General features: G+C 42.0%; 2 protein-coding genes across 2 annotated transcripts in view; one reads left to right on the top strand and one right to left on the bottom strand.

Annotated features, from left to right (window-relative positions):
- Positions 1 to 1915: 1915 nt before the first annotated feature.
- Positions 1916 to 6604, bottom strand: mrpl19 (mitochondrial ribosomal protein L19). Its single transcript, XM_028604720.1, has 6 exons — positions 6487 to 6604; positions 6159 to 6276; positions 5944 to 6062; positions 5154 to 5288; positions 2648 to 2829; positions 1916 to 2443 (listed from the first exon to the last, which is right to left on the bottom strand). Exons 1-6 carry the CDS (start codon positions 6563 to 6565, stop codon positions 2222 to 2224), a joined length of 855 nt encoding a protein of 284 aa, XP_028460521.1. The 5' UTR covers positions 6566 to 6604; the 3' UTR covers positions 1916 to 2221.
- Positions 6605 to 7079: 475 nt separating this feature from the next.
- eva1aa (eva-1 homolog A, regulator of programmed cell death a) overlaps positions 7080 to 13720 on the top strand; it is an 86215-nt gene continuing 79574 nt past the window's right edge. The window contains exon 1 of the mRNA XM_028604715.1: positions 7080 to 7570. Within this exon, the coding sequence (XP_028460516.1) occupies positions 7462 to 7570 (109 nt within the window). The 5' untranslated portion in view covers positions 7080 to 7461. The remainder of the gene's footprint in view (positions 7571 to 13720) is intronic.

Consider the following 13720-nt stretch of genomic DNA (forward strand, 5'->3'; position numbering starts at 1 on the left):
GATGTTAGAGATCAACACACTAAAAGGTTGAGAGGGTAAAACTGCATTTAATGCACTGGCCTAGTGGAAGACATTACCCCAAAACCTTCACCTGTGGGAGTTGCTGAACACCCTGTATCACATCCTCTCCAATTCATCATCCTGGCTCCTTTTCAAAGCTGGCGCTATCCTCCCTCAGAGAAAGAACGAGATGAAGGCCATGGGAGCACCAGCGAAGGGGAGGAAGACGGATTAGAGGAGTGTGTCCCTCCCTACATTCCTGCACTGACCTTCATAGTAGTGTAGCACTGTAGCTATCATCAGCCCACCATGCTTTACAGTTGGTTTTTATTGAGGGGTGGGATTATGGGCTCCTCAAACCTGCATGCCCCACCCCGATTCCACGGCAACCGTAAATGGAGCATATCTTGTTTCGCGTGAGGATTGACAGACAGGCGGTCCCAGACGTTTACAGTTGGCACTGTTTGAGGTGTCTGTCTGTGAAGGCTGATATGATAGCCTGTCTGCAAGTTGCTGTGTGTGTGTGTGTGTGTGTGTGTGTATATGTGTGCTGGTGTTTGATCTCCTTTCCCAGCCAAGGGGCTTTAACTTTATTCCAGGTGCAGAGAAGTCAACCTGAGGGCATGGGAGGCACATACAGTTGAGAACACACACACACACACACACACACACACACACACACACACAGGAACAGGAAGTTTCCTTGAAGCAGTAACTCAGACTGAGTAACTTTGTGGTTTAAACTGGTTTACCAGTCCAGTGGTGTTGCCGTGGAATGCTTCTAGAGACTGTGTGGTGTAGGATAAACACTTCTGTTACCGCCTCCACATGTCAGCATCAATCAGTCCTAAACAGAAATGAAAAGGTGAAAGGGCCGGCTGGTTCAGTGGGTAGTATAATGACAATGTGCAGGAAAGGCTCTCAGTGTACTGTACACAGAAGCAGACGGAGTTGGTTTTCTTTGCTGCAGGTCTGATTGAGCAGAGAGTAAATGAGTCAACAATGGGACTAAACACACTTTATATGACACTGAAGTGAGGTTGGGACATAGTTGTTCAACAGGTGCAGGAGATTTAGCAATTTGGTTAAAATAATGGGTGAACCATTAACTCTACCCAATAACGTGAATTACTGTAAACTGGCGTCCAAAGCTCTCAACTGCATTTCTTCCATTCCATTACATGTAGCAGTAATAATCGCCCTCTTTATTCCTCTGTATCTCCACACAGGAAATCTGTGTGGTCCATAATGAGCTCAGTAAACATCTGCTAGTCCTGTATTAAAGACCATTTTCTCTGTGTCTCATCCTGTAATATGGAGAAATTAGAGTGCAGGGACTCATTCGGCGTGTTTACACACACACACACACACACACACACACACACAGAGCAGACATAAGGAGTCCAAGTGTTTTTATACTACCCAACTGACGCTCTAACATACCATCTCAACACCACAATTTTCCATCCACAACAGTAAAACACTACTGGGTGTCCTTGGTGTATGGTCTCTGAATGCCAATTTTTTTCCCCAAGTGCACGGTATTGGGGCCTACTCCATGAAACAGGTTTACTGATTTATCTGGAAATCTTTACGAATTTTAACCAAGAAGCCCCTCAAATCTGGAAAATGTGAATGTATAATTGTTTTTCTTTCAGGTTTTAAACCTGCTTTTTTGGAACAACTCTTTATTTGTTTAGCTAAAATAATACACTGTTTATTTAGCATGACAGCATACCCCTCAAAATGCTGTCAAACACAACCATAGACAGTATATGGACACAACAGGCTTGGTTAGGCAAGTTGATGGATGCAACATATATAGAAGAATAGCACCACCTAGTGTCAAGACTCCATTACTCCAATAACAGGCATGCAACAAGCTAGACAGTCAAAACAGAAACACAAATGTTTCAAACAAAATGTAATTCAAAACTTTTGTCAGGTTTAATAGCTTTTATTATAGAAACTGCGTAATGGATGTTATAACTAAGGCCAGTGACATTGAAAACTTACTGTACAGCAGATTGACAAGACTACAGAACACCAGTTTCCTCCGTATACACGCTGGTGTGGCTGGAATAAACCACCTGAACTAACTTAATCCAGCTGAGCAGAATGTTCCACATCCATGCAAACCGCATATTCCAGTCTTTTCCCATTCCCCAAAAGTCTGTTGATGGTAAAACTGAAGAGCATATGCATTTTAGGAGGATCTTCCTCACTTGCTCATCTCCTGCTGGACCTCACTGAGGATCTGCCCCTCCAGTTTGGACGTGTCGTACTCCTTCAGCATGTCGTACTCCTGCCAAGGCTGTGCCCACTTCTGGGCGTGTTCCATCTGCTCTGGGGTCAGGGACAGGTCAAAGCGGATGCCCTGGATGTTGAACTTGGGTCGTTCCCAGCGTTTGGACCATGGCTTGGGGCGCATCCTTACTTTGATCTGGTAAATAGACAATGCCAATATGCTGTAATCTTTTTTTTTTTTTTTTTTATATCAAACCACCCATTGAACGCTCATTTTATCATCATTTATTTTTGATAAAAATTGCTTTAACAATATTAAGTTGTAACGGATGAGTCTGGAGAAGCCCCATTTAATCCAGCTCTTTGCTAAAAACTAGGTTCCACCTTGAAGCTCCCTCACCTTGTTGACAGACACCTCTCCAGTGGGGGAGAAGGGCACAGGCTTCATGTCCGGGTCCACAGTGCTGTACTCAGGCATAGCGTCTCTCAGATACATCAGGTTGTCATCCAGCCTCTTCTCCAGCTTCAGCACGTCAATTTTCTGGATACGAGGGCTGTACAGCTCGTAGCAGATCTCCACGCCTGAAGAAACACATCATTTAAACCAGCTGAAGGACACGTGAGGCCTGTACTACGAAGCAGGATTTGGCGTTAACAAGGTAACTTCAGGTTCAACCCAGGGTTTTGTGTATCACGACGGTGGATCGCTTGTTACCGGGTTAAATCGTGGGGATAATTTATGCTCAACACCTAACCTGGTCGGGAGCAGGTTATATTGGAGATTAGAGATCAATCGGTGTAAAAGCACTGCCTACCGACCAATCAATACTCGATTGATAACGGCGTCACCGTTCTTAGAAGATCAGGTGGAGCTCCCTGATGGGTATTTTTATGAAAGATATAGATTTTCAGCGGAGGGAATTACGTATAGGCTATTTGTCGGCTTCCTGAGCCGTGTGTTGCCAATGCGCACATCGGTTTGAATTATGTTTTTATATTTTTTTTTATTTGCTCTCACGATCGCTTACCACTGCCAGGGTTGCAACTGAAATAATAGGCTAAAGCAACGACAGTTTATAGAAAGCACAAGTGTAATTATGGTCAAATCTTGTGCCTGACTGATGGGGAAGTGATATTGATAAGCGTTGTGATTTACGCATAACAGCGTCTGCTATTTTCTTTGCCAGCTTTCCTTCCCGTTTTAGGAAGCAGTGACTGTATTGCGTTTTGCTTGTAAAACTGTGTCTGTGTTCTTCATATTTATGTAGAATTATAGTTTGCTCTTCTTGTGTACAAAATATGCGTCTCTGGTAGATGTTCGCGATTGGTCGTGCTCTACAAACGCCACTTCTTTTATGTGAATGCGCACGTCGCTGGATTGGGAAACCCTGGGTTGATTGAACTAGTGGGGGGGTCTGTGTCCGGTTTTCACTGTTTTTCATGGGACCATTAAGTTTGTACTTAAATTGACTGGCGCTTTGCACACAATACTACGGTACTTTGTTGTGCGACGTAATTCCCGAGACGCTGCCTTGTGGGCGGCTCTGCGACGCGTACATACACAGGGACCAGGGCAGACAGCGGAGCAGCATTGCACACAAAATGCCAAAGCGTTTCCTGCCGAAGATTTCCCACCGTGGTCAGAAATCACAGGGGAGACACTTTGTTTCTCTCACTACGACTCTAGAGTCGTACTCGCTCGCCTTCACTCTCTCACTCGCTCTATCACCCTCTCCCCACACAAATGCACATGCCGGCTCGACGCACACACCAGCGCACAAGTATAAACATCAGGCCACTTACATAGCCTACGGCGAAAGCTCTGCGTGGAGCATGCGCACAACCATAAAACAAGACTAGTGCAGCGTCACAGTTGAACAGCAAAAAAAAATTCCCACGTACCGTCCCGGTCAAGTAGTGATGTGCGATACCACTTAATTCCTATTCGATCCGATACCAAGTAATACCCAGGCTGGTATTGCCGATACCAATACCAATACTTTTTACGTATTTTATTTGTAGTGTGATGTGACAACTAGTTTAAAGTAAAGTAAAAAAGTAGGCTTTAGGCTTACCAATTCCAAATTATAGCTGCATAATGACAAGACAATAAACTACTCTCATATTATTTAATTATAAAGAAAATCTCAGAACAAACTGCTTTCTGTTAGCTTGTTGTACGAATGCTGGGATTCCGGGGAACTCTTGAACATTAAAAAACTAAAGCGTGAATAACTTTCCCACAGTCAGTGATAACGCCTATCACGCTATCTCCCTGTACCTGGATAACTTCTGCCGCTGCTGCCAAATGACTCACTGATTGAAGTATGTCATGCCCTAGCACCTTGCGTCTTCTCCTCTTGGACCTCCTCCTCAGACTGACGCTATATTATATCATCATATTCACTCTTTTGACTCAGATGTTTAGCGAGGTTTGTAGTGTTACCACTGTATTTCACTGTCTTTCCACACACTCCTGTGCAGACTGCAGTCTTCTTCGTAGCGTGAAATTAAAGAAGGGCTGCTGCAGCGGCCGTCTCCGTCACAGAGCCGCAGTGCACACACAACTGACCGGCGGAAGGAGAAGTAGTTCCTTGCCCTGACCGAATATAATTAGACTTTTCTGGTGACAACAAGTTACTTTTGACAACATAAACACTCACTCCAAATTACTGAGTTTAAATATCGATCTTTTTATAAGAGAATCGATACTAGAGCAGGAGACGTTGGGATCGTAAATATCGATACTTTAGAATCGATCCGCACATCACTACGGTCGAGACCGGACAAGTGGGAGGCGGAGTGCACCGTGTGCAAAGCTGGCTCCCTCATGCCACAGTCCGTGTGACATTTCAGTAGGCCTTTTTGTTAGACCAGTGCTTACACAGAAAATAAATAAACCTCACCTTGGTTATCAATGATATTCCTCAGGACAAATGTGGCTCCCAGACCCTTTCCACCCCTCTGGATACAGATGCCAACAAAGCGGTTAGTTTTCCCGCTGGCATTAGAGTCGGCCATGGTTACTCCCAGGATGCTTCCTTAACACAAATCAAAATAATGTACACCTTTTAAATGAATTGCAATACATTACAAGCATAATACTTTTTTTTTAAAACAATTTATATTTGCAAAAACAAAGATAGCATTGCGCTAAAGTAAAAAAGAACAACACAATTATTGAAAACTATAGGAGATTGCCAATGAGGTTTTGAGGAGGGAATTAAACGAGGACACTGCTTTGCGTGTCTGAGATCCTGAGGCAGGAAGTTCCATAACTGAGAGGCCCAGACAGCAAAGGTCCAGTCACCCTTTTTGACAAGGTGAAATGTGGGAACTGCTTAAAAGGCCCTGCAGAGGATCTCAGACTGCAGCTTGGATCACATGGGGTTGATATGACACAAACCTTGAAGGTAAAATCTTAAAATCTATTCTTGAATTGACAGGCGAGCAGGGAATAGTAGCCATGATTAGCGTAATCTGGCCTCCTCTCTTGAAGCGGGACAGCTGGATAAACTAGGTACAGTGTCAGACATACTGGATCTAATTGCAGTAATTTAACTTGGATGAAGTCAAAAGTGTCAATGACTTTCTCCACGTTTGAGGATAAGATATATTGTATATAAATTGTTTTGATACTCTTGCAACCGTCACCTCACAGTGGGAATGTACCTGTCAATTAAACTGGTTTCTTACCAACGTAGAATTCGGGAATGTTGAGCACTTTCCTCCTGCGTATCATGTCTTTCCTCTCAATGGAGAATTTTAAAGGATCTGTTCTCTGTCTGGGAGGGATGAACTCTGGGCTCAGAAACCTGAGAGGGAGACAAAGCACTTTAAAAGCCATACTTTCCACAGTACGCAGCGTTAGTGTGTGTATCTGGGACTGTCAGAGGGAGATCAAAACATACTTGCGCAGAGATGCCACACTTTGTGTTTTGTCTATGATGACAGGTTTAGATGGAGGGGTGAATTTTGGTGGCTCTTCGCTGTTAGGAGCAAGACGACACACGGATGTGGATATGGACCCTAAAAAATTACAAGAAAATTAGACAACAAATGAGTAATTTATTTATTTTTTTTAATAGATGGTCGCTATTAGGTTGAAAAGTCGCTAGCTAACAGTCTACCATTAGCAACTTTAGCTCATAGTTCGTGGATGTACATTAACGTTACGGGTACTAACATTACACACTTTCAAAGCCTGACGGCGAAAAGAGAGCATGTTCAGCTACTTACGTTCATTTTTGAGCCGGAGGTTTCGTAATAACCTCAGTGAAAACATAAATTTGTCGATCCCTTTCGCACAGGCTGCCATGTCTGACCTTCTGTTGTCGCATGGGAACTTGTACGGAAGCTGTGTAGGGCAAATGTTATTGAAACGCGAAATGTTCGAATCTGCAATACAGTATATTGTCCACACGATGGCGCAACTGTCTCGTCGGTTATACATAATCTCATTTGGTCCTATTTGAAGTGCACAACTGCTCTTAATTTAAGAACTAGAAAAAATAAGAATATCACCTAAATACTTTAAAAAAAAAATTATAAAAAACTAAGCAATATACCAATAGCTTACCTACCGTATTTTCTTAACGGTAGGCTCATGCATAACGATTGCATTTATTTATAATGTAGGATACATGCTACATTAACACAGGGAGAGTCGAATTTATGTTTTTTTTTTTTCTGCGTTTATAGATTATTCCAGCGAGTTTACGGTTTACTGCTTTTAACCTTTATTTCACACAAAACAAATGAATTGAGTAGCAATATCAGTATAAATAAACTCCATTAGGCCTACAAGAAAAGTCCTACGTCCATAATTTTACTTAGAAGCACAAAAGTAATAATGACAGCGTGTACATAAATTGCCAAAAGTAAAAGTAGCCTACTCATTGGTGGACAAAATGGCTGGATTGTGGCATATGTGTCGGGTAGGGAACTCTGGGTCTTTGAGACCATGAAGGGGAGCGGCGGTCCTCCAGGTGGGCTGCCTCCACAACACGCAGTTAGAAAATGCACTGAGCGAGCAGGGCACTGCTCCAGCCCAGAGGAACCTCAGTCTCACAGCAGCAGTGTGCTGGGAGGATGAGGGAGGAATAGAGACATGGGACCGCACATCTCCCGCACGCGACGCACAACCTGAAACCCAATGCAGCTGCTGGACTTTCTGATGCTACAGAGAAACTCAAAAACGTTGAGGCTTCAAGGATGTTCTTCTCAGATGGGACTCTCTCAGCCGTCACTTATGCGCTCCTGTTGGGAATAACGTGTCTGAGCGTCCTCTGCGATCTCACCAAGGGCTCTTCAGACTTTTCAGGTTGGGAATTCTTATGTTGTGTTCGTGTTTTGTAGATAAACGTTGTGTAAAAACTGTTTTCCAAGCTCTAAAAAGCAACGATACAACAGCATGTTAAGATGACCAGCAGCACTTATTTTACTCTGCGTGTGTTGTCAAGCCTCATCCTATATTTGGCTCTTGAGAATTAAACTATTTGGATTCTAATGAGATGAAATATCAGTCGGATAAGGTACGCGTGCCTTAACCGTTGAGCACGACTTTCAAAACAACTACGAGCAGTGATTTGAGTGTGTGTCGCAGGAACTTCTCCTCTCAGGACGACCCCGTGCCTCTGGCGTGCTGCAGCATGCACACTTAAATGTTTTGATTCACGAAGTAGAACACAACTTAAACATGCGGAAAAGACCCGTGTTGTGCTTATCTTTTAGGCCAATTGTGACCCACGTAAGACACTTCAAACAACAGGTTATCCTTTACTACAGCCACCTGGCTGTAGGGCTTAAGGGTTGGTTACCAGTACAGCATAGTTGAGTTAAATGGGATCATGTGGTTAATGTGTTACTAGATGGGAACTATTGTCTAGGAGTGCTGTCCCACTGCAGATTTACAGCTCACGAGAAGAAAGCAAACTACAGAGCATTTTTTTTATGCTTCATATAGAATCAGTTTGAAAGGTAAAGCCAATGCAAGTCATAGGCTATCAGTGCCCTTGGGACCTGCCAATTACCTCAGGTTTATGTGCAATCCGGTGTGACGGAATCTGTAGGCTTTTATGTCTGCTATGAAAAGGCAGCATATTACTAAACTAATGAGTTATTTTGTGTTGCATTAAAGGCTATTGAGCTTTGCTGGGCCCAGGGCAAGCCTGCAGGTTTTGTTTACAGTGCCATAAAACAGGAAGGGAGCTTTGTATCGGTGTTAATTGGCCTCTAATGGGTCTAATGGTTGGAAATGAGCAGGCTAATAGCACTGTGGGGAAAATGTGCTAAAGAGCAGATGTATGTAACATGCCCTCTCTGTGTATGATTGTGTGTGTGCATGTAGCCTAATGAGCTGCTAAAGATCATGGTGTAGTGAAGGCCGTTAACAAGGTTACATTTCTGTAATTGCCATGCATGTGTCAGTGGTTGCTGGTTTTGTCATAAATAAAATGATTGATCAAATGGCTGCTAATTAAGCAAGAAGGGGAAACTGTTAGACCTGCTGATTCAAGGTTTCCTCTGCTTGGAGCAGGTTTACCAATACCTCAACTTAGACATGATTATGCAAATACTATGTCATAGGCAGGAGTTAAAATGTCAGCTCTGTTCTGAAAAGTTCTGGACTTTTCAGTGGCTCATTGATAACTTTGCTCCGGGGGGGTGAGGAGGAACCACTGCTGTCATTCCGTGATCTTCCTTTGCTTTACATGGACCTGAGATCAGTTTTGAAGGGACGCCAGTGTTGAGAAAGCAGATGCTTCTTTGCCCATCAGGGACTCTGTGCAACATGCCTTTACAGAAATTCTTACCAAGCATCCCCAGTGAATGAAATGAGAAGGGGGCGGGGGGCTCAGAATACCTCGGGGACAAAGAAATACCTCAGTCCTTAAATTCTTGATCAGCTGGAGTCTCCCTGGAGACTGAGAGTAGTGCTTTGATTGACAGGTGCTGCCAGCAGTGGTAGATCTAACATCTATCACTCAGACCTCAGTCAGATGGTCGGATCAGTGATGGTGGACAATCTGGTCACATCAGGGAATCTGCGGAGCCAACTGTTGATTTCCAAAGGAACGTTTATGGTAGTACAAGATTATTTTAATTCAATCACATGCTTTTTTTTAGTTCATGCTGTGTCTGTGCATCGTTTGTTGACAACTGGAGTAGTGGCAGTTTCATATTTCATCATGGAAACAAACTACTGTATGTTGGTGGGTGATTTCATTCTGTCTCTCACCCTGTTATCATCTTCTATTATACAGCAACGACTAATTAGAGGTGTGGAGCGAGCCGTGCAACACGCAAGAGCCCCCAGGCTAATTTAGCAAGCTAGCTGGGTTAATGCTCTATGTTTTACAAGTTATCAATACTTTTTTGGGACAATACAACCTTATCGTCTCCTGTCCTGTATGTATTTTTCTCAGGCTTATTCACGTAACAAGCTTGTTATGTAACTGTTCTTTATCAGACAGCTAGCAGCAAACAATTACCAGAAATGAATGTCATGCTTCTTTTTTGCCTTTTTGTGCAAACACAGACCTCACAGCAACACAAACACATGGCAGAATCTTACATGCTTCAAAAGAAGCTTAAAGAGAAAAAGGTGTTAAAATGGAGCGTTTCAGACAAAGGGTGAATACAGGTATATTCATTAAGACAGTAATAGTGCAATGGGTACTATTTTCACTATTTCTTGACATTTTACAGATAAGATAATAATCTGCAGATTCATCGATAATGAAAATAATTGGTAGTCACAGTCTTAATTGTAACCTAATTTACATCTATAACTGCAAATTAAATTTGTTCTCAGTGCCTTTAGGCAGGTGTGTCTAGTACCTGAGGTAGTGCTACTGTAAGTACTGGCTGTTATTTCTGCTTGTCTGTGTCCTACAGATGATAATTTTTGTAAACACAGTTGTGAAGGTAAGGGGAAGCGATGAATGCCGGACTGTTTGGGGGGAAAAAAAGGCTGAAACAATAACAGGAATCTAGCATTTGCTACAACTGGGCCTTTCCTCTGCGAGTTACTTACAAAGCACGGATGTATTGTATGTTCCTTTTAACCGTAGAACATTTTAGAATCGGTTGTTAACTTTTCTTCTCTTTCTCTGTCATAAAACCCTGTAGGCAAAACCCTATTTAACCCCAGTCAATGGGATGTGAGGCTGTTGAGGGGCCAAGGGGTCAGCTGAGGTCAACCCATAGTAACTGTGAGTGTGTGGTTAGGGGGGAGTTATCATCCATCTTGCTCTTTGTTCCCCCCTGTCAAACCTCATCACACATGTTGACCACTGTCAGGAAAGGTAGAAAGAAAGTCAACACAACTCTGTTTTTTTTTTTTTGGTCATGAATTTAAATTCAGTTCAGAGAATGAAGTTGCTTAGACAACTTAAAGTGGGGCTGTTAAGTTGTGTTGGTTCAATTTGTTTTGATGTTTTGCCTCTAGATCTCCTTACTTCCTTCAGTTTTGATGATAAGATTTGAACAATTAAAACACACTTTAATTTAATAGAGCACAGTTAAAACAGCCAGGAGTGCAGTAAAGTAATTTGTTCCCAGCGACGGATAATTGTTATAAATGAAATTATGAGCAACATAATTATCACTTCCACCTTTTCTTTATTCTACAGTGAAAAGCTTTACAGTCTAAAGAAAGGGCATCATTTGTTCTTTAGATGTGGTTGGTCTTTGGTCAGAGTCTCTACAGCCACATCTGTGTTCCCATGTTTACTTATGGCCAAGAAACCCAATCTTTCTTAGCTATAGATGCTGTAGTGTTTCGGCTTCTCAAATGTGAGGATTTGCTATATTTTCTAATTTTTTTTAGACTGCTGGTTGGACAAAACAAGAAATATGAATATGTCACTTTTGGATCTAGGTAATCGTCATATAACAATAATTTTATAGACCAAACGATTAATCAATTAATGGAAAAACAGAATCGTTATATTAATTATAGCCCTACAATGTATCAATAAAATAAATGTACTGCCCGCTTCATCTTATGTGATGTGAAAAAGACTTGGGAGCTCGATCCTTCCTACGTGACAGATCAGCTGATTGCTCTGTTGCTTGAAAGTGCAGCCAACACACACAGACACACAAATCCACCTATGCTATTACCCTACATGTCTTAGTCCTGGATTAGGCTACCCACACCCCTCCACCTATTACTGAGCACTACTTAAGCCCCTCAACTCTTAATCTGTTCTGATTTCTGAGTGGCCCTGGATAAGGGTAGCACACTGAACCCCATGCTCTCCTCTCTTAGCCCCTTCCCTTCCCCCCACTCACACACTTATCAACCTTCTTTCCCCACCACCACTGATCACTGTTTCTGTGTGCGCCAGGTGAGCTCTGTCTAAACAAATCCTGCCTCCCGCTTGTTTTGTCTACTGCGGTGGAGGCAGGCGGCTCAGCGGACAACGAGGGCCTGGCATAAGGCTGCTTTCTTTCTGAATAGAGCAGGGGTGCTGCTGCAATTGAAAGAGTAGTCTCTGTTAACGAGGTTCCCAAGGGAGTGAAATGTCAAGAAATTTTGATTCATTGCGTGACGCTATCAAAACACAGAATTGTTGGGTGTCAACGAGGGAGGGAATTCTTTTATATTGTGTATTGTTTTGCCACATACTGAATATATAAAATGTTTGAAGCACCATGCAAGTTTTGTCAGGTTTATACCATAAACCTGTATTGATTTAATTAGTTAAATCCAGCAAAATTCTTTGTAGACATGAGACAAGTTGCAGAAGGATTTGGTCAGGGTTTGATAATGGTTTATCAAATCTGAGACTAGTTAAGAATCCGCTTATCACATGTAGAAATCCTAAATCCTTTCAAATCCCTTATTAAATCCATGTAGGTGTTGCTTTCAGTGACAAAATGTATAGATAACTTAACAGTTAAGATCTAAAACTCAGAGAGTGACATTACAGTTGCTCTTTACCAACAAAAAAGATTGAATAAGAAATGTATTAGTGTGAGATAAATCTATTTGATCTTAAAGAGAACCAGCTATAAGAAACCAACAGACAGAAAGTTATTTAAACCGAGAGGTAATTGAGACCGAGGTATCACAGAGAGGTCTGCATCTAGAATGCTAAAAATGTATCTCTGAGAAGTGAAACATTATATCCAGCCATTTATCTGTGTTGTGGGACATGTAGCATTAATACCTGAGCAATGCTGGTTTTATATATAACTAATAAGACTTCTCTTGCAACCACAATCTAATAAGTAAAAGAAACTATGTAATCCTAGATAACTTCTGTGTGCTCCTGTAACATCTGTGCCATAAATGCATTATGGCACAGTGGTTGCCATACAGTGGGTATGTGTTTTTTTTGTAATTTAAAGCGGAAGTCTGGCACCACATGATAGCGATGACAGACATAACCTACTGTGTAAGTTCCACCCCCTGGATACAATAAGTACATAAACAAACACGCACATAAAGCAACAATGTGGTGTTGGTGATGAGAGATGGGTGTTTACAACAGGAAACAACTCTTCCCCTTTGCTCCCCTTCAGCATGAGGAAATGAAATGATCCCACCTCACACTGCAATAAACAAGGATGCTTTAAAGTCATAGCTTTACTGACCAAAAAGTATATTATACATCTTGAACTTGTTTTTTTTTTAATTAATCAGATTACCTGCTTTTTTTTACTGCAACAACAGTGCGCTGAAGGAAATTCCAGAATAAAAGGATCAAAGCTTAGAATACAAAAGTGTTGACAAGATTAATGTGAAAATGTCTTCATAGTAGACGTAGCCTTAAAGGCGAGCTTTGTGTCAACTGAGTCAAGTCCTGGCATATAAGCCAATGTGCACCAATCAAAATATGTTTTTGTATCGTTGCCAAGATATTTGTGGGAAGAGAGCACATCCTGACTGAGGTAATGCTTATTAAATGATTTGGCTGCTGTTGGGGCAATATTACACTAAATTAAGTCCCGGTATGTCAGTGCTGTCCTGGTACCACAAAAAGAACAGAAATGCACTTGTCTGGCAAGCTGTTTTGCAATCAGTAAAAGTTTTGTCTTTGAGCATTTCCAGTTTGTTAACTAGTAATTCTGTGTGGTGCTAAGGAGCTTTCATTGAGCCAGCACTGAGCTATCATTTTTTTGGTCGCAGTTGATCCGGCTAGCCAAATTTTCTTCTGTCTCCCAAGTAGGTGTAATTTAGAGTCGTCATTAAGTAACAAAACAATCGGGTCAGTAGGAATTTGACATCCTATCACATTAGATATTATTGATGTTGTTTTATTCCAAAACTCATGCACCTGTTCACACTCCCAGACCATGTGCAGTAAAGTTCCAGTTCGTTCAGGTTGGCAGAATGTGCAATAGGGCGTAGGAATGGCTTTAGAGACGTATCTCTTCTAAAGCGTCCAATATGTCCTATGGCATATGTTGAAGTGGATCTGCTGGTAATTTGGGTTCTTGGAACAGTGGGAAATGTTGT

This window comes from Perca flavescens, chromosome 18 (genome assembly GCF_004354835.1).
Source record: "Perca flavescens isolate YP-PL-M2 chromosome 18, PFLA_1.0, whole genome shotgun sequence".
Lineage (NCBI taxonomy): Eukaryota > Metazoa > Chordata > Actinopteri > Perciformes > Percidae > Perca > Perca flavescens.

Bases quoted from the DNA above. Each gene is read 5' to 3' on its own strand.
- mrpl19 (XM_028604720.1), bottom strand. From the start codon at position 6,565: ATGGCAGCCTGTGCGAAAGGGATCGACAAATTTATGTTTTCACTGAGG. The intron at 2,830-5,153 runs GTGAGGTTTATT...GTGTTTCTTCAG, and splicing joins GAATATCATTGATAACCAAG to GCGTGGAGATCTGCTACGAG. The intron at 2,444-2,647 runs GTGAGGGAGCTT...TCTATTTACCAG, and splicing joins GAGAGGTGTCTGTCAACAAG to ATCAAAGTAAGGATGCGCCC.